Raw genomic sequence first — 24,109 nt, 5'->3', positions numbered from 1 at the left:
ATGTTTATCATTGTTAACGATGATAACCTTTGACAAGAAAGCTGCTTTTGAATATGATCCCCTTTTTTGTTTAAATCACTCTCAGTTATTGACACCTATGAGTACTAACATTGTGGTTGCTGCTTCACGGAACATAATTTAACTTAGATGTCTTCGCTTGTAAAAATGATTTGGTGGTGAGTGTGTACAAGGAAATCAGGGTTATTTTCAACTCAACAATTTTATAGAAGATAGCCTTGGTCTTATAGGGTTTGTAGTATTGTTAATTTTGAGTAAAAATTCCTGGTATTTCAGAAATAAGGAAATTGGATATATATGTGGTTTTCTCTGATTCTTCTCTTTATTCATTTGTTAGTGCAATGATGTGAGTACCTGTCGTGTCCCCTTTTTCCTCTACCCTCTCTTGTTTGGCTTTGGTGATCTGGGTTATTGGTATACTCTTTAGGAAATGTATATTAACAGCAGCTATTATACATTGGTGAAATACTCAGAAGTAGTGTAAAGATTTCAACTGGTTGTGTATAATGCATTTCCCTCCAAAATGTTTTATGGGTGAAGCATCTTTAGTACATTCTTAGTCCAAGTGAAAGAGAAAAAGAGGACTGAGATGTAAAAGGGAATGAGGACTACTTGGTGGGTAAGTTCCAGAGAAGGATTTCCTTACGCATTCAGGTTCCAAGATAAGAACTGGACCATTCCCACCCATCCCAAATCAAAAGAAAAAATGTGAACATTGATTTGAAAATGAATTGAAAATGAATTGAAACCTTTTAACTCCTGGAAGCCTTCCTTAATCACTTCTCTACTCTGTCCCTTCAGTATTTATGCTCAATGCTCAATTTATGCTACAGGTCTGCTTCAGTTTGTCAGTATGCTTTGGAATTTAAACTATGGAAATGATCAGTTAAAATATTGACAGTCTCTGATGGGACTAAATAAAACTTGCAGGTAGGTCCCTGCCATGGACCCCAGAAGGGTGATGGATGTTCACTCACCACTGGTATAGTTCACAAGAAGAAAGGGGCAAAGATCCTGGGGGAGGAATTATGGTATATCAACCTGATTTTGTTTTGTCGAAAAGATATTTGCTTATTTTTAGCAGGGTCAAGGATGGAGTTGCTGCTTGAACCTCACTGTGTTAACAGTGAAGGCAGCTTTTATATGCTGCTACTAGGGCTGCTCAGAGAAGACATACATCGTGTGAATTCGCTGTCCTACTCTGTTTTTTTCTTTTACATGTTCAATTGCGGCTGCTTGTAAATTAAGGAGGTTTGAGAATAGGGATAGAAAATCCTGTAATAGTGTCTTTGCTGTATTGATCAACTTACTGTTGCCATTGTTCCCTTATTTATTATTTAATGGAAACTGTTCTCTCAAGCTTGCAGTAGGAAAAACTTCCATTTTATACCTTTTTCAACCAAAATTTATTGTGGAAATAGATTGCTGATTTAGTAAAAAAAAAAAAAAAAATGGGGATTTGGACTTAATAACAAATGTGGTGTTGCTGTTAACTTTATAAGGGATACATCTATTCCATGTAGTGAAGGTTACCTGCATATTTACTTCTGTTACCGGGTAACACTACCCAGTATTACTTTGTTATTTTATGAGTGTATGTTATTTTTATCTTTATAACTAGTAAGTTCCTAAGGGGAAGAGAGTCTTCGTAACTCCCATTTAGTTTCTTTCTTTAATTATTGGATACTCAATAACTACTGTTTGACAGACTTACAAGTTAAGTGTAGAGAAGGTAAATAATTTGGATTTTATGTCATTTTACAGTATTTCACATCTAGGAAGCAAGCATACCATATACATGCTGCATGTATTTGTATAGTTGTGAAGTACTTTTAAAAATTTCTTGTTGCAAATGTAATACTTGTTAAACATAAACATTTTATTTCAGTGAAGAGAATATTCATTTTAAAAGTATCTTCAAGTCACAGGTATCTTTTGAACAGATAGAAACTTGAAAATAAAAGCAAGATTGATGACTGTTACTTTTTTGAATACCAAAGAATAACAAATATGATTAATGTTAAAATAATTTTCTTTTTGCTTTTATTTATATATCCAAGCTTTTGAAATGAGTTGCACTTGATATTTTAAAAATATAAAAATGATGTATAACATAGTAAAAATCATTTAGACTTTGAAAATGTCTTACATGTGAGCAACATTGTCAGTCCCAGTTATTAATAGCCGTAGGCATACTGAAGAGAAGGACATTTTAGACCAAGGATAAAATTTCTCAGTAGTCTTTACGGTGAATTAATTGAGAGTAAAAAGATGGAGCTTTGCTTGGTTTTTATAATTTGGTAGCAAGTCTTAAATAATTTGGGCTGGTCTTGAAAGGAAAGCAGTATTGATTTTTAACTTATTAGATTTGTTTTCTCTTATTAAAGGAAAAGTAATTGGAAAAAATGGCAAAGTTATTCAAGAAATAGTGGACAAATCTGGTGTGGTTCGAGTGAGAATTGAAGGAGACAATGAAAATAAACTACCTAGAGAAGATGTAAGTATTTAAAATGTAATATACTTTGCCTGTTCTTTTTCATGTTCTTTTCTTGGCTGACTTACAATATTATTTTATGTTTTGGAAATTGTTCTGGAAAGTTATATCTAGTGAGCTACTTACGCTCTGAGGCAGTGGATTTTTCTCTTTTTTAAAAAATTCTGTCCCTTATAATACACACTTAGAAAACAAGTCATCTTTGAGTTGTGGGCCTTGGGTTCTTGGTTGGTTTCTCAGTACTGCAGTAAAAAAGTCAATTTTTGATAAAAAGGTTTCAATTTGATAATCTTAACAGTTCTTTTTTTGTACTTAGAGTGTAAAGCTGTAGAATTTCCTCTCAACAGTCTGATATAAAGGAATTCTTGATACATAACACTCTCCTTGACCTTTTTGTAAAATTTGAAAGCAGTGACCATTTCTTAATTGAAATCTTTAAGCTTTTATATTGCTATTAATTCTGATGCCAGCTTTCAGAAATTTCGTTTTCAGTCTCCTCTCACATGTTGATGTTTTGTTCACAATGCTGTTTTTCACTCCTCGTACATCACTTTGAGGACCTCTCACCTTTGTGGCTCTAGTGGTCGACTCTGAATAGTTGACTTAAACTTTGTATGCCTGAATATAATAAGGCAAGAAGTTTCCCCTAAATTATCTCCCAGAAAGCAGTATACTCACAGCCTTTTCAGTTTTGCACAATAGATTACTCTTTGGAGAGTTGGTTAGCCTGTTGGATAGAGTTAGTCTTGTTAAAAAAAAAAAAAGAAAACTGTAGACTTTAGTCCAGATAAATAGCCTGAAATATCAAGTATTGGGTATTGTGAAGATGCTTATTAAAGATAGCCACTTGCTTTATTTTTTTTAATTAGTTAAAACATGTAGGTAAATATACACTTAAAAATGAATGAGGAAAAACAAATAACTTAGTATTATGCAAATGAGTACTTGTGGCTCAGATTGATTTCACCCTACACTGCTTCAGAAATTGCTGTAAATCTCTCAAGTAACTTTTACTTATTCTTAAGCACTGCCCCACCCTCCCACCCCATTTTTCATGACTCCAAGATGCCTTTGAGATGAGGATTAAAATAGATGGTGTCATACTATGATAATCGGCACTTCCCCCTTTATGTTTAATATATAAAATAATGGTGATCCATTTAGCATACAACCACCACCTAAAAATTGATCTGAAGATCAGGATGTTTACTGGACAGGGCCATTAAATGACTCAACTATAAATTTCTTAAATTAGCTTGATATTAATACTTAGTCTTCCTTTAGCTTGACTTATCCCCATTTGCTTTAGCTTGACTTATCCCCATTTGCTTTACCATCTTGTTAATTTTCAAAGTCTTTCATAAATATGAACTTACTGTACTTTCTTGTGTTTGTAGTTTTGGTCATTGTTACCACCATTTCTGTGCCAGGGTTAAGAAACTTACATGCTTACACAAACCAAGCAGATTATGTACATGATTAGGTGGATTGGGATATACAAGATAGGGATGGGAGGGCACATGGTGCCTTTCTATAAAAGGAACAGATGCTGCTCGGCTTTATTCTGGTTGCCATGTGGGAATGCATGCATTTTGTGTTGCTATATCTTCTGATATTTATAAGAGAAGCTGGAAATGTATAGTAAACCAATTTTTCAGTTTTCAAAACATTGCATGTTAAAACAAATCTGAAGGTTGGTATTAGCTTATTTGGGGCCACCATTTCACAATTTAAGCTGTTTAAATCCACTGGAGACTGATTTTAAAACTTGTTTATTCTGAAGTCTTTGGTGTTAGGTACTTAATGATTTTCTTTCAACCTTATATTTTGTTTTCTGGTTTATCTCATGTCTCCAGGCCAGGTTACGAACTCCTTGAAGTCAAGAAATCAAATCCGAATTGTCATATTTGCCATTCTTCCCTACCACAATGAATTGTAGAGAGTAGGCACTCGATAAATATTTCAAGTCGGTTAATTAAGATTTTTTAAAATTAGATTTGAGTTTTTAATTGTAAAAGAAATACGTTTATGTAAAAGTTAGAGTAGCATAGAAAGGTCTAGTGTGAAAAATGTGTGTATATGTCCTGTGTTTCTCCTTCTCTCTCCATCATGCCTAATAGATTTCAGACTGTTGTCAGCGTGCCTTTTCATGTTTGTTTTGCTATTAAAAACAGTGGTGAAACAAACATCCCTTGTGACTGGAGAGTAAATTGGTGGAAGTGGATTTGATAGATCAAAGGGTATATGGCATTTAAGTTTTTAGATCTTGTTAATTTTCCCACACATTCCTTCCACCAGTGTAGGAAATATCTGTTTTCCACTTATTTGGCAATACTGAGTTCTATCAAACTTTAGTGCCATTCCATAAGGTGTATTGTTACCTTTCCATATGTTGAAAAAACATTTTTATTTTTTTGTAAGTAGCTTGTTTGTCCTTTGCATGTTTTTTGTCTTTTTTATTGCTGAGTTGTAAGAGCTTTTTGCATTTTAAGGAAGTCTTTTGTCTTTCATATACGTAGCAAGTATTTCTTCTTTCTTTCTTTTTTCGTGTGCAGACATTAAAAAATTTTATATTGTTGGATTTTTTTGGACTTTGCTTTATGGCTTATGCATTTTGTGTCATGCTTGGCAAGCTCTTTCCTACTCGTCGATCATTTGGATATCCATTTATATAATCAGTTTTTAGTATTTCAAAAATCTAGAATTTCACTGAAATAATTCTCAGAAATGAACTCATATTCAGTAATAATCATTACTCTTTACTCTTAAATTTTTTTCTTAGTGTGACTTTACAATAGCCATTAAAATATTCTGTAGAATATGTACCTTTAAAGATACCTTTTTACCTCTCCTTTTCTTTGGAGGTAACTATTGGTGATAACATCTCAAGTTCAGGGTCAAGGCATTGTATTTCTTTTTCTTTCTTTCTTTCTTTCATTCATTCATTCATTCATTCATTCATTTATTTATTTTTCCCCCAAAGCCCCAGTAGATAGTTGTATGTCATAGTTGCACAGCCTTCTAGTTGCTGTATGTGGGACATGGCCTCAGCATGGCCAGAGAAGCGGTGCGTCGGTGCGCGCCGGCACCCGGGATCCGAGCCCCAGGCCGCCAGCAGGGGAGTGCTCGCACTTAACCGCTAAGCCACAGGGCCGGCCCCAGGCATTGTATTTCTCTTATTCCTTGCAGATCATCTGTCTGGAATGACTTTCCCTTCTTTATGTACTTGGTAAAATTCTATTTGTTTTTAACATTCACTCTAAGTAACAATAATCATATTCTTATGAATTCTCCTAAATTTTCACATCTGGGGTGGCATAATTCACATTCTACCTAATATTCCTGTGTTTTTACTTCATATCGCTAATAGCTGTACAATGAGATTATTACAGGAATGTTGAGTATCTTTTCGGAGATTGTGATTGTCTTTAGAACAAGGACTTTGTTTTATTTATCCTTATTCCTTAGCATAGTTTCTGGCAGTTAACAAGTGGATGTTATTTGGAATTAGGTAGCTAGATATGAAATTGGCTGGCACAGTTGGTATTTTTATGACTCTGGACAAATTGTTTTTTTAACTGTAAAACTGAGATATATTATGTTCATTAAAAAGTAACTTTGTAGAATAAATAATATAGTCCCAGAAATAAGATATTTGCTTAAAATTTTTTAGATGTTTTTTCCTCTCCTCTGTCTTTTATTCATTTTGCATCCACTCTTATTTGCCTGTGAATTCTTGAGGACAAGGTTAAGACTGACTCACTTCCTAAGCTTAAGTTGGATTCCCTTGTTTCATGCCTTCATAGTTGTAATTCTTTATAGTCACTACAGCTTTCTGTAAGCTGTCATGTGTCCTTAGTTTCTGCCCTGGTGTGTTTCTACTTTTTACTCTCCTGTGTCTAAAATTCACAAATTAAATTTTTAAAAAATTAGTTAAAAATAAGTCAGAGTAATTTTCTTACATATTGTCAAAAGTTCTTTTTTTGTGTGTGTGTGTGAGGAAGATCTGCCCTGAGCTAACATCTGCCAATCCTCCTCTTTTTGCTGAGGAAGACTGGCCCTGGGCTAACATCCGTGCCCATCTTCCTCCACTTTATATGGGACGCCGCCACAGCATGGCTTGACAAGCGGTGTGTCGGTGCCTGCCCGGGGTCCGAACCGGTGAACCCCGGGCCAGCGCCTGCGCGCACTTAACTGCTTGCGTCACCGGGCCGGCCCCTCAAAAGTTCTTAAGCCACACTTGGTTCCATATTTAGAACTCTAAATTCTTAAGGCAATCTGTTTAAATAACTGTTAGAAACTATTCTGTAAAATCAAGAAAATGAGAGACACTGGGAAACTGGGTGAGTTTATTTAGGCTTTACTCATTTTCCTTAGCCAATAGGAAGCTGGAAGTGTATTTCTTTAAAGAAAAAAACCCATTGGGGCCAGCCCCATGGTGTAGCGGTTAAGTGTGTGCGCTCTGCTGCTGGCGGCCCGGGTTCGGATCCCGGGTGTACACTGATGCACTGCTTATCAGGCCATGATGTGGCGGCGTCCCATATAAAGTGGAGGAAGATGGGCACGGATGTTAGCCCAGGGCCGGTCTTCCTCAGCAAAAAGAGGAGGATTGGCATGGATGTTAGCTCAGGGCTGATCTTCCTCAGACAAAAAAAAAAAAAAAGAAAAAGAAAAAAACCCACTGTTATTTAGCTATCTTATTTCTCTTCTTTCCCACCTGTTTAAACCTTTCTCTTGAAATTCAGCCAAGTAAACCAGGTCTGGCTTAATCCTTTGACTTGCTTTAATACCTGTGACTAACAGTAATTTCTTTATTTTACATTGTGTAAATATTTGTACTCTGTAGGTGATACTTATGTTAATGACCAACAAGTACTCCCTCCAATACATAGACATTGAAGGTTTTGTTGTCTGAGCCCATGTTATAGGGATGACCTGGCCTAGTGTGTTTTGGTATGTTTTTAAAGCAGTCACTACTAAGGTGTTATATTTAGTCTGTAAATTCATGCCAGTTTTGAAGAAAATTTCTTTAAAAGCTGGTTTATATACTTAGAACATTAGATTGAATTAGAAATTAGAAAACCTGATATAAACTGATATTTTAAAATTTCTTAAATTTTTAGCACACTTAAATGCCAAATTGTAATGCAAATGTGACATTACTGAAAATGTCAGTGTTTCTCAAATTATATTGTTTTTTTTAAAGCAGTTTATTTTTAAATCTTGAAGTTTAGTAGCTGTGAATTGCTGTGTTTTAGAAGTTTTCCAAATTATATATTGGTATGTTACATTTAGGCTTGGAACTTTGTTAAAATATTCAATACTGAGAATCTTGTGTTTTCTTACAGGGGATGGTTCCATTTGTATTTGTTGGCACTAAAGAAAGCATCGGAAATGTGCAAGTTCTTTTAGAGTATCATATTGCTTATCTAAAGGTTTGTATACTGTTCACATTGATATCATTGTTGTTCCATACCTTAAAATTAAATTAATTTTATATTTGTAGTGTATTCCAAATCTTTAAATATTTTTGTTAATTCAGCTTGAGATTTGCCCTGTTTTTCTACATGAGAATTTAAAAAGAAAAGGTCCCTTTCCATAATAAAATGATGGGCCTCATGCACATTGTTTCTTTTTCCCTGTGAACTTGACATTTCTTTCTTTACTCTTTAACAAATAGTCACTCTTGTGTTCCTGTAGTTCGACTGTCATCACTTAACGTATCAACATGTTCTGTACTGGAACCATATTGTGTTTACTTTGACATTTTACATGCAAATAGGGCCAGAACCAGGAGTCAAGATGGCCTTTCTTGGTAACTGTGGTATTACCTGAATCAAATGCCCTATCCCCATAGACATCATTTGATAATTCTTTTTTTTTTTTTTTAAAGGTTTTCTTTATTTATTTTTTCCCCCCAAAGCCCCAGTAGATAGTTGTATGTGATAGCTGCACATCTTTCTAGTTGCTGTATGTGGGACGCGGCCTCAGCATGGCCGGAGAAGTGGTGCGCGCCCGGGATCCGAACCCGGGCCGCCAGCAGCGGAGCGCGTGCACTTAACCGCTAAGCCACAGGGCCGGCCCTCATTTGATAATTCTTAACCTTTGTTTCTTTTTTTTAAAGATTTTATTTATTTTATTTTTTCCCCCCAAAGCCCCAGTGGATAGTTGTGTGTCGTAGCTGCGCATCCTTCTAGTTGCTGTATGTGGGACTCGGCCTCAGGATGAACAGAGAAGTGGTGCCTCGATGCGCACCCGGGATCCGAACCCGGGCCACCAGCATCGCAGCGCGCGCACTTAACCACCAAGCCACAGGGCCGGCCCGTAACCTTTGTTTCTAATATAGTCTATTTTAGTTGATAAATAAAGAGCAAAGGTTTTAGAAAGGAGGTGCCCCATAAATTATTAAAAGTTGGGATTGTCATTTTTCACTCTTTTCCTTTTATTTCTGCTCTGTTTCTCTTGTTTAGAGTATAGTAGTATCCTTAACTGCTCTGTCTCTAGTATGTTTTCTTGTAGTCATGCATATCATTGCTGTTATGTTAATATTTTGAAAGTGTGTCTGACGTCAGTCCTTTCTTTCAAAACTCATCGTTGGGGGAGGCCCTGTGGCGCTGCGGTTACGTGTGCGCGCTACACTTCAGTGGCCCGGGGTGCACAGGCTCGGATCCCGGGCACGCACTGACGCACTGCTTGTCAAGCCATGCTGTGGTGGTGTCCCGTGTAAAGTAGAGAAAGATGGGCACAGATGTTAGCCCAGAGCCAATCTTGCTCAGCGAAAAACAAGAGGAGGATTGGCATCGGTTGTTAACTTAGGGCTGATCTTCCTCACAAAGAAAAAAACAAAAACACCTCATCTTTTATAAGTCTCAGTTCAGTCTGGTATTCTGAGCTCATGCTTTATCTTCCAGTACTCTACTACCTTTTAGCCAAGAGCTTTCTCTAGACACCTTATTGTACAATGGCCTCAGTTTCTGACTTACCAAGTCTACTAGTTCATCTAAGTCACAACTCAGGTGTCACCATTTTGATAGGAAAGTAGGTTGCTAATAGTACATCTCATAGATGGTACCTGTACCGCATTTAGTAGCATTTTAACTTCTTAAGGGCTCAATTGGATAATATTGTGTAGTTATTAGTTATTTAATAAATACGTTATTTTAACACTTGTCTGTTAAACATCCTCTTGGAGGAGGAGAATCCTTGTCTTTTTTTAATATTGTATGCCTGTAGCGCTTAGCATTTTTGGCAGACAGTAAGGCATTTAGTAAATATTGGGTGAATTAAATCAGCAAATGACCTTGTAAATTTTGTTTACTAGGAACACAGTTGTACTTTACCAAAAAATTGCCCAAGATCACAGCTTTTTTCATTGGTAGGGAGTATAGCTGTCACTCAAGAAAAGTTACACATAAGAAGATTTACCTTTTTGTTTTGATTATAGGAAGTAGAGCAGCTAAGAATGGAACGCCTGCAGATTGATGAACAGCTACGACAGATTGGTATGGGTTTCAGACCTTCTTCCACCAGAGGGCCTGAAAAAGAGAAAGGATATGCCACTGATGAAAGTACCGTCTCTTCTGTACAAGGTTCTAGGTCTTATAGTGGAAGAGGCAGAGGTCGTCGAGGCCCTAATTACACCTCCGGTTATGGTAAAAAACAAATTTTTTTTTGTAGTAGTACTAGTTTAGGCGCTCCAATAGGTTTTGCTTATTATTATTAACTTAGTTCACCATTCTGTCTTGGCTTTGAGGGCAGGAGATAGTTCTGAGGTGTATGTCTTAATGGTAGTGACAACATACTTTATATTAATGACAGTAAAAGGTGCATAATGTTCAGGCAGCTATTTAATGAAATGAAACATGTTTTTTAAGTTGGTAGTTCGTGATCATGTTTATTCCAAATATTTAGAATAAATATATATGAAACTTGTTTTCCAAATATTTCACTTGTACAATTGTATACATTTTCCAATAGAAACCTAGTAATGGTGGTGATACTGGTAGGAATCATCTTTTGCCTACCCTCTAGGAAAAGTAAAAACAAAAAATAATGCTAATCACTGTGCCAAGATTGCATGTATAGCAAATCTGTACTAGCTTTTAAAATATACTCTATTGGCCCATTCAGCAGTTTTGAATATTAATATCTCATATCTGGAATTATTTTGTGAAATCCAGCGTTTCATTAAAGTGAGGGGTTTAAAAGCCCAGAACCTAATTAACATTTTATAAATGAACATTTTTTTCTAAAGTGTATGTCACCGTAAGGATGGGGCCTAACCCATGTAGGAAGGGGCCAATGGATGGTGATGGTTAAGAATTCTCTAATTCTAAATTCTCACTTATTCTTCTTCAGCTTTGGAGTTGTTCCATTTTTCTACATTTGGACTTGGATCTTGGCAGTGACCTGATTTTTTTTCCTCCCTTGTTTCCTTCCCTTTCTCTTCCCTTCTTTCTTCTCTATTCCCCTGTGCTCATCCTAACTGCTTTGGGAAAATATTTCATAAGCCTTTTCCAAAACAGAAGGCATTTAGGGAAAGTAGAAATACACAAAAGCCTACAGTGTGCTGATTCCACATCCAAGTTTCATGTGTGACTGGAACATTATCTAATGATGCCAGAGTGCTATTAAATTTGTACTATCTTTCATTTGTTGTAAGAGTTGGAAGGTTAATTATACCTTCCCTTTTACATCCTCATATTTTTGTGTTTTATTAATATTTTTAATTTTAAAGTTAACCCTGTTTTGAATCTTGAAAAGCAAAGTTCCAGTAAAGTAAAAGCATTTATAGCATATGAAGGGCTGAGAATTGCAAACTATTTTATTCCTGAAAATACTTTTAATACAAAAGATAACCAGTAATTAAATAGAAATTAAGTATATAATTAATGATTTTAGAGGTATGAGTTACTGGTACAAATAATCAGGTTTGGCTTTTTGGATGATGAGGATGATGAATTCATTGAAGAATTTTATAAGTCTATGTGGGAAGTCCACTTATTGATGAGAGGTCATTCCTTGGCAAAATGCTTTTGTTGACAGTAGGTGGTAAATTTATATGATAGTGGTAGAGGAATATCATTTGAAGAAAGCTATGCAAATTGTTCAGTAGATGGCACTCTTACCTCTGAATCTTTGTAGACTAGTAACATATTTCTTGAAATAGCTGTTGAACTTAAGTGGCCTTAAGAGAAATAAAAACCATTTGACTTTGGTTATAGATGTTCTTGTCCATTTGATATCAGAAGGATTTTTAGGTGATAATATATATATATGCTGTATAAGAAACATTTTCTTAATGTAACATCTCTGAAGTTGGTATCTGTCTTACAATGGATGGTGTCTTACAACTTTAATTGGCAGCATTTTCTTTAATGACACACAAAATACTGTGTCTTACAATGAATGGCATGTGGGATTTGATAAAGTGTGGTACTTTAGCTATTCAGTTTAGCATATATAATCATTCAAAAGTATGTAAACCTTTATAAGGTGATTTAGAAGTTTTAGGAGAAAATTTGATTTAAAATTTTGTTAAAAACAAGTCTATTTGTGTTAGAGTGATTTAAAAATGCTTCATGAAACTGATCCAATTTTTAAGCTATTTTAAAAAAGATTTCTGGATTCATGAACATACCTTTTACAAAATTGAGAGATTGCTATGGTTGCAGTGATTTCAGCAGAGTATTCGTTTTCTATTGACGCCCTAACAAATTACAAACTTAGAGGCTTGAGCAACACAAATTGATTATCTTATGGTTCTGTAGGTGAGAAGTCTGACATGAGTCTCACTGGGCTAAAATTTAAATCTGAGTGTCGGCAGGGCTGTATTCCTTTCTGGAGGCTCTAGGGGGAGAATCTGTTTCCTTGACATGGCCAGCTTCTAGAGAGATGACCTCCATTCTTTGGCTTATGGCCCTCTTTGCCTCTGTTGCCTCCATTATAAAACCAGTAACTGCAGAGAGTCCTTTATGCTGCCATCTCTCTGGTTCTCTGCAGCTGAGAAAGGTTCTCTACTTTTAAAGGTCCATGTAATTAGTTTGGCCTCACCTGGATAATCCAGGGTGACACCCCTGTGCGTCCCCCCACCCTCCATATCGTAACCTTAATCACATCTGCAGGGTTCCATTTGCCATCTCAAAAATGTTTAAAGGATATTTAGTATGAATAAAGTGGAGCACTAGCCAATGCAGTAGCCCTTTTTGTTTTTGACTTTAATACCTTTCTTATCTACTAAAATCTATTTATGATTTAGACACCCTCTTTTAAGTATCTTGAATACTAGATTTAGATTAAACCTAAGGAAGAATTTCCTTGCTTGTGTTTTTGTTAGTGCCTTCGAGTTGATTCCGAGTGGAACCTTGCCCGATCTTTTTTGGGCCATCCTCTCACCTTCCGGTGCTATATCAGACAATGCTCTGCCGCTATTCACAGAGTTTTCATGGCCAGTTTTTTGTGCATTGGGTAACCAGGTCCTTCTCTTAGTCTAGAGGCTCTGCTAAAACCTGTCCACCATGGGTGACCCTACTGGCGTAGCTTTCAGCATCACAGCAACACGCAGCCACCACAGTATGACAACCGACAGGTGGGTGGTGTGGTTCCCTGACCGGGAACAAACCTGGGCTGCAGTGGTGAGAGTACTGAGTCTTAACCACTAGACCACTGGGGCTGGCTCCTTGTTTGTGACATTGAGTTAAATACCACACTATATTAGAGAAGAGAATTTAACAGGAACTTTTGTGAAAACATGTAAAAACGAGATATTCACCTAGCTTCAAATTTTGGTAATGTTTTTAGGCAGGCTGTATATTTGTAAATAAATTCAGAAGTTCTTACATTCCAAAGGTTTTTTTCACTACTCATGAAATGATAAATCGCCCTATTCCAACAAACCATAATGTTAGTTAATAAAGTTCTTTTTTATCATTTGGAGAAATAAGTGTTTGGGACATTCATTCTCTTCTGTGAGATTCTCATTCCTAATAAAGAGCTCAAATGTGAATAATAGAAACTTGCTATATTCTTCCTAAAATATACTTCCAACTAATTACTTAATCCATTCTTATATAATTGACTAGTTACAGCCATATTTAATGGCATGTGGAGAAAAAAGATGCATTCAGGAGTTATATTTAAAGGAAAAAGGAAGTCAGTAGGCTTCTTCATTTGTTAAACTTTACATTTTATTCCCTGCATCTTAGTACTTATAACTTTGTGCATCTGAAGAGCTCTTATGTTTTGCTTTTATCCCGAAATGACTTGTGGAATTTAAATATAGGAAACTTTTAGTTTATCATGGAATCACTCTTGTTTGGGAGATTAGCGAAGAAACTTCAAAATCATGCAGCAAATACATTTATCAAGAGAAAATTGTTATGCATATTGCTAAGTGTCTGGGGGCATTTAGAGGTATAAGACAGAGCTCTACCCTTTAAATATATCATAGACCAAGTGGGAAGTAAATCCAAAGAGGAGAAAATAGAAAACACATGACAACGTTACATGAGAGATATACGTTACTCTTGAGGAAATAAGAGGAGAGATCTGTTTTCGTTTAGGTTGGTCTGAAGCTAGAAATTGAACTAGGCTCTGAAGGAGATGTATTTGGATATATGATAAAAGGGAAGGATGGAAGTGGCATCCCAGAACAAAGAATAGAAGCGGGAATGAGTATGATAGTGAGTGGGTCATAAAAACCTGATGCTTTAATTATTATACAATAATGGTATAGGCTTTTATAGAATTCATGCAGTGTTAAAATTTTTAAAAGGTCACTATTAAAAATAGGTCGCTAGAACATTAGAAATGGTCTATAAACTTTGAAAGTCCTGCTTAATTTTTGTCTCAGTGATAATGGTTTCAGTTCTATTGATTGTCAGGTTGAAGTTGTCTTCTCTCAGAGTAACCTTAAAATTTGTTCAGTAACTTCAAATACTGTATTCTTCTAATTTAAGACACTGTTGCTCATAAAACATACTGTTACTTTAAGTACAACCACTAAAAATACACTCCCAATTTATGAGACCATCAATTACAAGAAGCATCCTAATTTCTGAGATGTTAAAATGTGAAAAAAAAAGTGCCTCCTAGAATCAGTGAAATAATGGTGGAATATACTATACAGTTAAACTATTCATTTTTCTATTTATGATTAAATTTGCTTTTAAATATTGGATAATGGTTCTTTTTATTATAGTAATTATTAAAACCTAAAAATGGGCAAAAATTTTTTTCACTATTTCCCCATATTAAGTGCATTTTCATACTATATATGTAATGTTGTGTATGTTTTCTGTAATATTCTATTGGCTGTGTTTCTGCACATCCAAATAATTCAATTTTTAATCTGACTAGTAGTTACAGTATTATATTACTAGTATAATATTAACATTGGCTTATTTTTTAGTTAATAAATTTCAAATTCATTTTACTTTTTATTTAGCTTTCTTTGAAGCAGCCAATCAGTAGGGTTATTTAAATAGTGATTTGCAGGAAATAATTTTGAAATATTTCACTCATTTTTTTTTTTTTTTAATAGGAATCTAATTACTGTGTTCTCTTCTTTCCCAAGGTACAAACTCAGAGCTGTCTAACCCTTCTGAAACAGAATCTGAGCGTAAAGACGAGCTGAGTGATTGGTCATTGGCAGGAGAAGATGATCGAGAGAGCCGGCATCAGCGTGACAGCAGGAGACGCCCAGGAGGAAGAGGCAGAAGTGTTTCAGGGGGTCGAGGTCGTGGTGGACCACGTGGTGGCAAATCCTCCATCAGTTCTGGTAGTCTTTTATATACTATGTCAGCATCCTTTCTTTGTAAACAGTATAACTTTATACAAGTTAATTCATTTCCCACGGTCCCCTATTTTTGGAGGTTTCTCTTTCTGCTCAGTGTCTGAGGAAAATAGTGGGACATACAGCGATATAAGGAAAAGCCCTGTAGAATGTTTTCTCAGTGAAGGGTTAGCTAGAATGTTCAGGTCAGAGAAACTTGATTTGGCTGATTCTCTGTTTCGATGGTCAGATGTTTATCTCATCAGTTTTTGGAGGCTTATGTAATTAGAATGTGTTTTTCCCCATAGAGTATTGGGTTATATATTTGTTTACCGGACAGACTCAGAGAATTCTAATGCACAGAGAGAGCTAAATACTTTTGTTTATTTAATATTGAAAATAAACTGAAAAGCATTCTTTGCTACACTATGTACTACGGGAACAGGGAAAAATTTTCAAATTAACCTTTAAAAAAATTTTCATTGAGGAATTGAGCTGTGAAGGAGTGTTTGGAAACAGATTTGAGGTGCATAAGCAACTTTTTACTCATATCTTTTTGAAAATTTTAAATATGATAACTTAAGCAGAGATGTAGGAGTTTCCAGAATGTTCTTGCTTAGCAGTAATGGGCTAGGGGGGAGAATTGTTCGGGATACATGGACTAGATTATATCAGGGATATAATCTTAACATATCATTATTGTATAGCACTTTAAGAAAACCACTTTAATTTTAAATTGTTACTGCATACACCCTAGGAAAGGTTATGTAATATTTTAAAGATTATAGAACATATGTGTATATATAATTAAATATACACCAAACTTGCTTACAGATTATAAAGAGCTGGAACAAATCACAAAATTTAGGGACTTTTTAAAAGGTACTCTCTGGTTCCAGTGATATTCTTTGAGTCCTAAGTCTGCTGGCTTTTAGGGAAATAGTTTTTATATTATGGTGCATTGCTCACTATTACCAAGGTTTATAAAATTATAGTATGCTGAATTACAAAATAAATGTACTTTACCTAGTGTTTATGATTAATGGATAAACTTAGTGTCTTTTGCAAAGATGATAGCTTGCTAGCTGTTACCAAAGGAAACTTAGAAAGGAAAAATCGTGATTAGGTGAATTTCTTCTATAATTTGATTGGTGGAGGCAATAAATGCACATAGGTAAGATGGGTATTTTTTTCTTATGGATTGTATCTTAAAACTTTTCCTTTCTCACCCTTACCCTACTTTACCCCACCTTACCCCACCTTCACTCTTTGTCTCTGGAAATGGGAGTACTGGTCAACATTCATTTTCACGTTTCCCTTATACCCACTTAGAATTTCAGCCTACTTTAGTTTGCTTTTTTGTGTGAACTTGTTTTGATTGCTTCAGTTCATAGTAACAGATTTCTGTTATGTCATGGAGTGCAGGTGTTGAGTATTACTCGGAAATAGTCCATTAACATTAGCACAAAGCAGCAGCAGTCACCTTGAACTCAGTAAAGAGGACAAAAGCTCTTTTCTTAGAATTAATTCATATTGGCTGAATATTTATTTCTCCTCATTTTTCTCTAGCCTCTGGGCAAGATGAGCTGGGAATGTGAATGTCTAAAATAGCATGTAATAATTAACTATTTCCTAATATATTTTCAAGTCAGAGAAATGGTAGGAAGCTGAGGTGTCTGCTCATCTTCTGCTTTAATTTTTCATTGTCATTTAAAGTTTTTTCATATTTGTTACTTTCCAGGTAAAACAGGGATACAGAAAATATTTTATTTGAAGACAATATATTTTTATTGGGAGGGAAATGTGAAGTTTCTTTATCAGTTGATAGAGTTCAATATAGATCAAAACATTCCTAATAACTACAGCTCTCTTAAATGAATATTTCTTGCCTCTGACATGCATATAGTGCTCAAAGATCCAGACAGCAATCCATACAGCTTACTTGATAATACAGAATCAGATCAGACTGCAGACACTGATGCCAGCGAATCTCATCACAGTACTAACCGTCGTAGGCGGTCTCGTAGACGAAGGACTGATGAAGATGCTGTTCTGATGGATGGAATGACTGAATCTGATACAGCTTCAGTTAATGAAAATGGGCTAGGTATGTAAGCACTTAGGGAAAAGATACATATTATTGTATAATATTGTTAATGTATGATGCTTTTTTCAAAAAAAAAAAAAACCCAGACATATGCAATTTGCAAATTGAATTTTTCTTAGTGTTTACTTTAAACAAGGTAGATAGCTTTGTGTCTGTCTTAAATGTCTAGTTCTCAGATTTGTATAGCCAAATTATTTGAAACTGGGAGGGTTGATTAAAAGTGCCCTTTGATGCCATTAAATCAATACAGATATTCAAACTGGGGGGCACTTAATACTCTCATTGTTCCTAAACTAAAATTGGGCTTTCAGCTTGCCTCTTCAAAAGTTATAAATGATGCTAGTGAAAGTATGTATATTGAGTAGGCGTTAATTTCCGAAGGGCTAAAATGGTCATAAAATGTCATTAACTTTGGTAAAAACTATAATGTATTGGAGAGGAAAACTTTATCCCTGAATGATGGTAATTTAAGTCTTAGTGTTTGTTTAATTAAGAGTTAAAACCCTCTTAATTTCCGGATGATAATTCCATTTTTAACCTATTTGGAATGCTTAAACTATAGAAGTATTTTTCCTGTCAGTGATGTATGTTGTTTTATCTTCCCTGTTTAATTAAAAGGTTCTCTTTCCCCTTCCTTAAATCTTTGAAGGAAAGAAGTTTTTTTTTTTTGTTTTGTTTTTGTCAGAATAGTTCATGGTAAACTTTGCAATTACAGATGATAGTGAAAAAAAGCCCCAGCGACGCAATCGTAGCCGCAGGCGTCGTTTCAGGGGTCAGGCAGAAGATAGACAGCCAGGTAACTTGAGTGGACCTGTTGACACCACCAGGTCACAAGCATGAAAAAAATGTCATGTGTCTGCTTTTTAAATATATTATACTTACATGTACACATGTGTGCATATACATTCAAGATGTGCATTGCATAAATTGTTTACTCAACTAATAAGACTACTACTATTAAGAAAATGCATTCATTCTTCACACCGTAAATGTTTAGTAACCTGTCTAATTGAACTAATGTTGTGTCTCAGTTTTTTACATGGAAATACTGTTGAGAAGACCATTATCATGTCCACTTGGCAGATTCTTCACACTTGCGTTGGGGCCTGCCATCCCAGGGACTATGTTATAGATTGTGATTGAGGTTGATTGGCAAAACTGGGCAGCTTTTGCATGGTGCCTGCTTACTATATCTGGATTCAGCACCTCATTTTTGTGGGAATTGTAATACCCACAGTTAAAAAAAAAGTATAAATGAGAAAAATACTTGAAAGTGTCTTTTTCCTAATAAGAGGAATGCATGTTTATGTTTTTGTTTGTTTATTGTAGTGTGATGCCTTTTCCCTTACACCTACTAACTATTCAAAATAATAGTACTTACTTAGTTTTAGAATGTTAATTAATTTTAAGTAGTCATAATTTTTAGTAACTTTAAAGAAATTTGTTTGCTGTGTCTATATTATTTTGAACATAATTCCATTTCCTGTGTACAGAGAATCAATCACGTGTATATTCACAGTGAAAAAATTGTGTGCACCAGAAATAAACCCCTTTTAAACTAATCAATTTTGCATTCTTTTCCAAAGCAAGTTCTTTCATGTGTTTTCCCCAAATAAAGAATGTAAATTCCAGTATCTTTAGTATTTTGAGTTTAGTGGTTGTAGAGACATTTGGGAAACTGGTTTAAGGGTATTAGTTCCCATTCTTGAAAAAAAGTTCATGTTGTAAAGACAGTTGTAAATTGAAAAGGAATTAAATATTGTCAAAAATAGTAAGTTTCCAGAAAATGTTTGTTCTTGTTTTCCCTTCTTTCCCCCTCTTTAGTGTTAGAAATATATTTTAGATCAAGAGATCACATTTATTTAGTTTTTTGAAGCTGGCACAGCAGTGAATGCAGTTTCTGGCCATACTTTATACATAAAATATTTCAAGCTATCATTATGGGCTTAGCATAGGAGAGATTACAACATAACTTATTAACTGGATGGATGGTGGTTTATTACTAAGTCAGTGGACATAAAAGGAATAATGTAGTGGGGTTTGTTAAAGAATAGGCAGAGATTTCTGCATGGTATTAATTGAAATTTGAGTAATTTGGAGTTTTCAATAATTTGACAATGATTTGTGTTCCATACTGCATTTATTCCTGTTTTATTCTGTTCTTTGGAATTACTGCTTTTCCTCCGTAGAACCCCTTGCCTTCCTTGCCCCCCGCCCGCCCCCAGCAAAAACCAAAAAAATAAACCCAAGATAGGATAGGTTGAACAAGCACATCATTTTCTCCTTGACCCTGGCAGCAGTTCTAGAAAAGCAGCCTCCATCGAAAGTTAATATCAACATTCTCTTAAATACAGTCATTAAATTTGTTCTCATTTGCTCATAATTTCTTGTTGCCCTTAGTGTAAATTAAGCAGTGAATATTCTTTACTATACTTATAATGTGACAATACACTGGTGTCCAACTGAGTAGCTTGGACCCCTTAGAGGAAATTCTAGAGTCCAAATTATGTTGCACAAATTGCCTGTATTTTTTTTTTTTTTTTTTTAGATATTGTAAATATTAGTCTGTATTCAACTTTTAAGTGGCTTGTATTATAAGGACTGGCTGTAAACAGGTTTTTCTTTGAATCAACTGAGGTTTTTGGTTTTCTCTCTCTTTGGAGGGTGAGGGGCACTGGTAAGTTTTTACCTTTCCAGCTAAGTGCCTCTTAATTTAATTGATAATCTGTTTCAAAGTATGTTACTCTGTTTCTGCACATAGTGGATGAAGGGTTCTAAGAATTGTCACATATTCAAATTTAGCAGTATTTCTGTCTATGCAGCAGAGTTTCCAAGTAGCTGAGTCCTTCCAGGTGTCACTGAGGACTGAACTGTGGAAACAGAATGAATTCATTAAGGTGCTTCCTGAACTAGAATCATACCTATAATGGTCTTGCCACCATGTATGTAGACATAATAATGAATTGGATTTGGTAGTATTCTTCCTCTCCAATTTTGGAAACTATTATTAAAAGTATTTATAAATTCATTAACAGTGAATTGAAACGATTTAAAAAGCTCCAATATGAGCACCCTGAGTTTCCTGTAATTTGAAAGAGGCAGTTTTTAGACGTGAAACATCTTTAATTAGTGATGTTTCTAATAAATGATATGTATTAGTTCTGAATTAAGTTGTTTCCTCGAGATTTGAAAAGATTTAGTATTTCTAGAAAGTTCTTGAATCTTATAAAAGTGTTAGCATGTTAATTCATGATTAAGAAAAATGAATTGTAAATACTATCTAGCTTCTTATATCAAAATGATTTATTTCATATAATTTGAACCTGATGGACCAATTCTCCCCATACATAGTGACTTTAAATAATTTAAAGATTACTTGAGTTTCCATTCTTTACATAATTAACTTGCTCCCATAATTTAAAATTCACTGTGTTTCACATAATTCAGGGATTTTTCTTTACCAGTTTGATAGAAAATAAGTCTTTAAAAGGAAGAAGGCGATTATTTTGATATTTCTTCAAATCACTGAATTCTAAGTTGCAAGTCCTTGAAGAGAAAGGATTGAGGTATCAAGTGAAGCTAGTCCAGAGTACTTGTAGACCAGAGTTCATTTGTTGCACTTGGGTTGGCAGTAGGGTGTTAGGTTGGGTAAGTCTTTTACCTGTATCACTACTGGCGTCCACACGCTTCCTTGCAAACACACACAGACAGACTTGCACACACTCACATACTCTCTCTTCAATCAGTCCCTTGAGAGACTGGCAAAGTGGGGAGGGGGTGGTTACTGAATTTGTAGTGGCCCCTTTTCCACCATGATCAATGTCCACATTTTTACAGTGGTAGTCTGTCATCTTTAGTTTGCTTGTAGTTTTTTTTTTTTTTTTTTTTTTTTTTCCGATCACTCAGAATGTTTCTATAGAAGTATGAAATGTTAAAAAGGAACCATAAAATACCACACTTGGATAAATTATTTAATTGTGCTTTTTAAAAACAAAAACAAAAAACAATATTTGAGTAAATCTTTTACATCTTGGATGAAAATTTCAAATTGATGTATATACCAAATTGACATATATACCACACCATGATTTGCACCAAATTTGCCCCATTTTTTTCCACTGATAATTGCAAACACTGTCTGGGCTTAGAAAGCTGTGTTTCCTATTCTTGGTTGTGGATTTTTATATTAAACTTATCCCACAACCATAGACTCAACCAGAAGGAAATGGCTGGATTCTTGTGAAAGAGGACTTTAATCTAGGCTTCCTCGATCTCCAGCTTGAAATTTTCTGTTGTCAGCACTCAATCACAGGCAGATTTTTCAAGCTTTGTTTTTGGTTGGAGGTGGTACCCAGCTTAAGAAAATTTTGAAATTGGGTAACCCACCATTAGTTTATTTTAAAAGTAAAATTACTCTTTATCCATAAATAAACTTTAGAAATATTTTTTCAACACCTGTAATTTTTTTCTCATCTTCAACAGTCACAGTTGCAGATTATATTTCTAGAGCTGAGTCTCAGAGCAGACAAAGAAACCTCCCAAGGGAAACTTTGGCTAAAAACAAGAAAGAAATGGTAAGGAGAACTTAACCTGTAGGTTTTGTTTTGTTTTTTTTTGGTATGGTTTAGCTTTATTTTTATTTCTTAACTTACTGTATGATCAATTGTTTCCCAAACTAGATGAATAATATTGTAAAGACTATTCTTGATTTTGTTCTTGGCCCCAAGTAACTGAAGATATGCATGCTTGAGCCTGAAATAGTTTTCATTTAGAACTCTGAACAGTATTTGTAAAATTCATTCTGCCCAAAGATAGTGGGTATAGAGACTGTTGCTTAATTTGGGGAGCAATAGGCTATAATATACCTCTTCTCAATGATGGATATAGACGTATAAGTTTCAATTATTTAAATGCTTTAAGGGATATGATATGTAAATAAGTTTCAAAAAAGAAGGTGAGTAAAGTAGTTGATTATTTGCCTTACTTTAGGGACTTCACTGTTTATATCTTTTACATGGTGAGCTTTCCAGTGGTTAAAATAAAATTAGGTACAAGTTTTCAGTAAACAAATACAGATTCTTCCTGTGGTTTAGGCACTGCTAGGTACTAGAGATAGAGTTGAAAGACCCAGAGAGGTGGAGTATATTGATATTTGTTTTGTGTTTTAAGAACATTTTAATTCTTTGATCCATTGTTGGTATATGAAACTAAAATTATTAGCCGATTAATTTTTATGTAGCTATTTTCCTCCTCAGCTATAGATTTCATTTATAAAGAAGTTGAAAAAGTTGTCTCCCTTTGGCAGGCAAAAGATGTGATTGAAGAGCATGGTCCTTCAGAAAAGGCAATAAATGGCCCAACTAGTGCTTCTGGCGATGAAATTTCTAAGCTACAGCGTACTCCAGGAGAAGAAAAGATTAATACCTTAAAAGAAGAAAACACTCAAGAAGCAGCAGTCCTGAATGGTGTTTCATAAACTGAAGAAGTTCCTAGTTTACAGTTCTTTTACATTACATTTTACAATAGTGCTTGTACAAGCTTGCCAAAGATAGAATATGGATCGCCAGTCTTTACATCGCACTTTCAGTTCCTCCATTTGGAATTCAGAAAGGGGAGGGATCCTGAAGAAATCATATGTTAAACATACTTTGACACCTACTGTGTTATAAAATATATCATCAGATGTGCCTTGAGAATAGTATATGTAACATTAAAAAAAGTTGCTGGCTATAGGAAATGTTATTTTGTTTTCAAAATATGGCAGAGATGGGGGGAGGTGGGAGGGGTGGGATCCCTAACGTAATATTCTTTATGAAAGCATTAGCTGCTTTTGTTACATTTTTAATAATATGCAACCACTTCTTCACCCGAGGAAAACTAGAATGAAATGCAGTCTAAAATATTTTGCACTGAATTGTAATTTCTTCATTAGTTTAGTCTGGAAACTGGTCTGTTTTAATGTGTTTTTTAAATGCTGTATGTAGAGGAAAATCTGCAGACCACTGGAATACATTTGTTAAACTCTCATCTGCAGGGACACTGGGTGATTTTGGCAGTGACTGTTCTACATTGAGGCTTTGTTTGGTTTATTTATTAAAGTGTACAGTATTTAAAAATCAAACATAGCTTTAGTTAAAACACTAAGCTGAATTAGACATGTCCATTCAGACATAACCTGAACTACTGAAAAGATCAATTTCCAGAAGGTTTATTCTGTATAAACTACATGTTAGTCTTCAGTAGAGTATCTTTTCCTTTTCTTTTTTTTTCTTTTTTTTTTTTTGTTTTTTTGATTTTGGTTGTTTGATGTGCAATATGTTTTTGTATGCAGGTAGTAAATAAACTTTGATCTTCCATTTGCTGATTTTTAACTTTCTACTTTTTATATCAAATGTTGCCAAGTAGTTGGAGCTACTTACAGGCCTAGAATAGTATCCTGATTGCTTTTTAAAAAGCATTTATACTTGCTCATAAATAGTATTAAAATATTAGTTGGTCAGTTAATCATTTTGTAATGACTCCTCTGAAATCTTAGCACTTAAAATTTAGTCTGTTAGAATGGCTTAGGGAATTGATCATATATTTGTTAACATAAAATTCTAATCAAAGGCAATGTTTGGAAGGCAATGGGGTAAAATCCAGAATTTTGCTTTTGCCTTTGATTTTATTAAAAATTATTTTTATAAAGAAGTATGATGAGCAATTTTTAAATAAGGAA

General features: G+C 34.8%; 1 protein-coding gene across 4 annotated transcripts in view; it reads left to right on the top strand.

Annotated features, from left to right (window-relative positions):
* Positions 1–23,747, top strand: part of FXR1 (FMR1 autosomal homolog 1) — a 63,397-nt gene extending 39,650 nt beyond the window's left edge. Inside the window, exons 10-18 of one of the 4 annotated variants that reach the window (XM_014783158.2) lie at positions 2,406–2,515; positions 7,861–7,947; positions 9,957–10,014; positions 10,102–10,164; positions 15,087–15,290; positions 17,191–17,391; positions 18,107–18,187; positions 21,874–21,965; positions 22,697–23,747. In XM_014783158.2, coding sequence (XP_014638644.1) covers positions 2,406–2,515; positions 7,861–7,947; positions 9,957–10,014; positions 10,102–10,164; positions 15,087–15,290; positions 17,191–17,391; positions 18,107–18,187; positions 21,874–21,965; positions 22,697–22,867 — 1,067 coding nt within the window. In that variant the 3' untranslated portion in view covers positions 22,868–23,747. Of the gene's footprint in view, positions 1–2,405; positions 2,516–7,860; positions 7,948–9,956; positions 10,165–15,086; positions 15,291–17,190; positions 17,392–18,106; positions 18,188–21,873; positions 21,966–22,696 lie in introns of all 4 variants that reach the window. The other 3 variants (XM_004424684.3, XM_014783157.2, XM_014783160.2) reach the window with 3 other exon arrangements.
* The last annotated feature ends 362 nt before the right edge of the window (positions 23,748–24,109 follow it).

This window comes from Ceratotherium simum, chromosome 15, assembly GCF_057802395.1.
Source record: "Ceratotherium simum simum isolate JZ-2026a chromosome 15, ASM5780239v1, whole genome shotgun sequence".
Classification (NCBI taxonomy): Eukaryota; Metazoa; Chordata; class Mammalia; order Perissodactyla; family Rhinocerotidae; genus Ceratotherium; species Ceratotherium simum.
The sequence above is the reverse complement of the archived record's forward strand: the minus strand, read 5'-3'. Positions and strand labels throughout refer to the sequence as shown.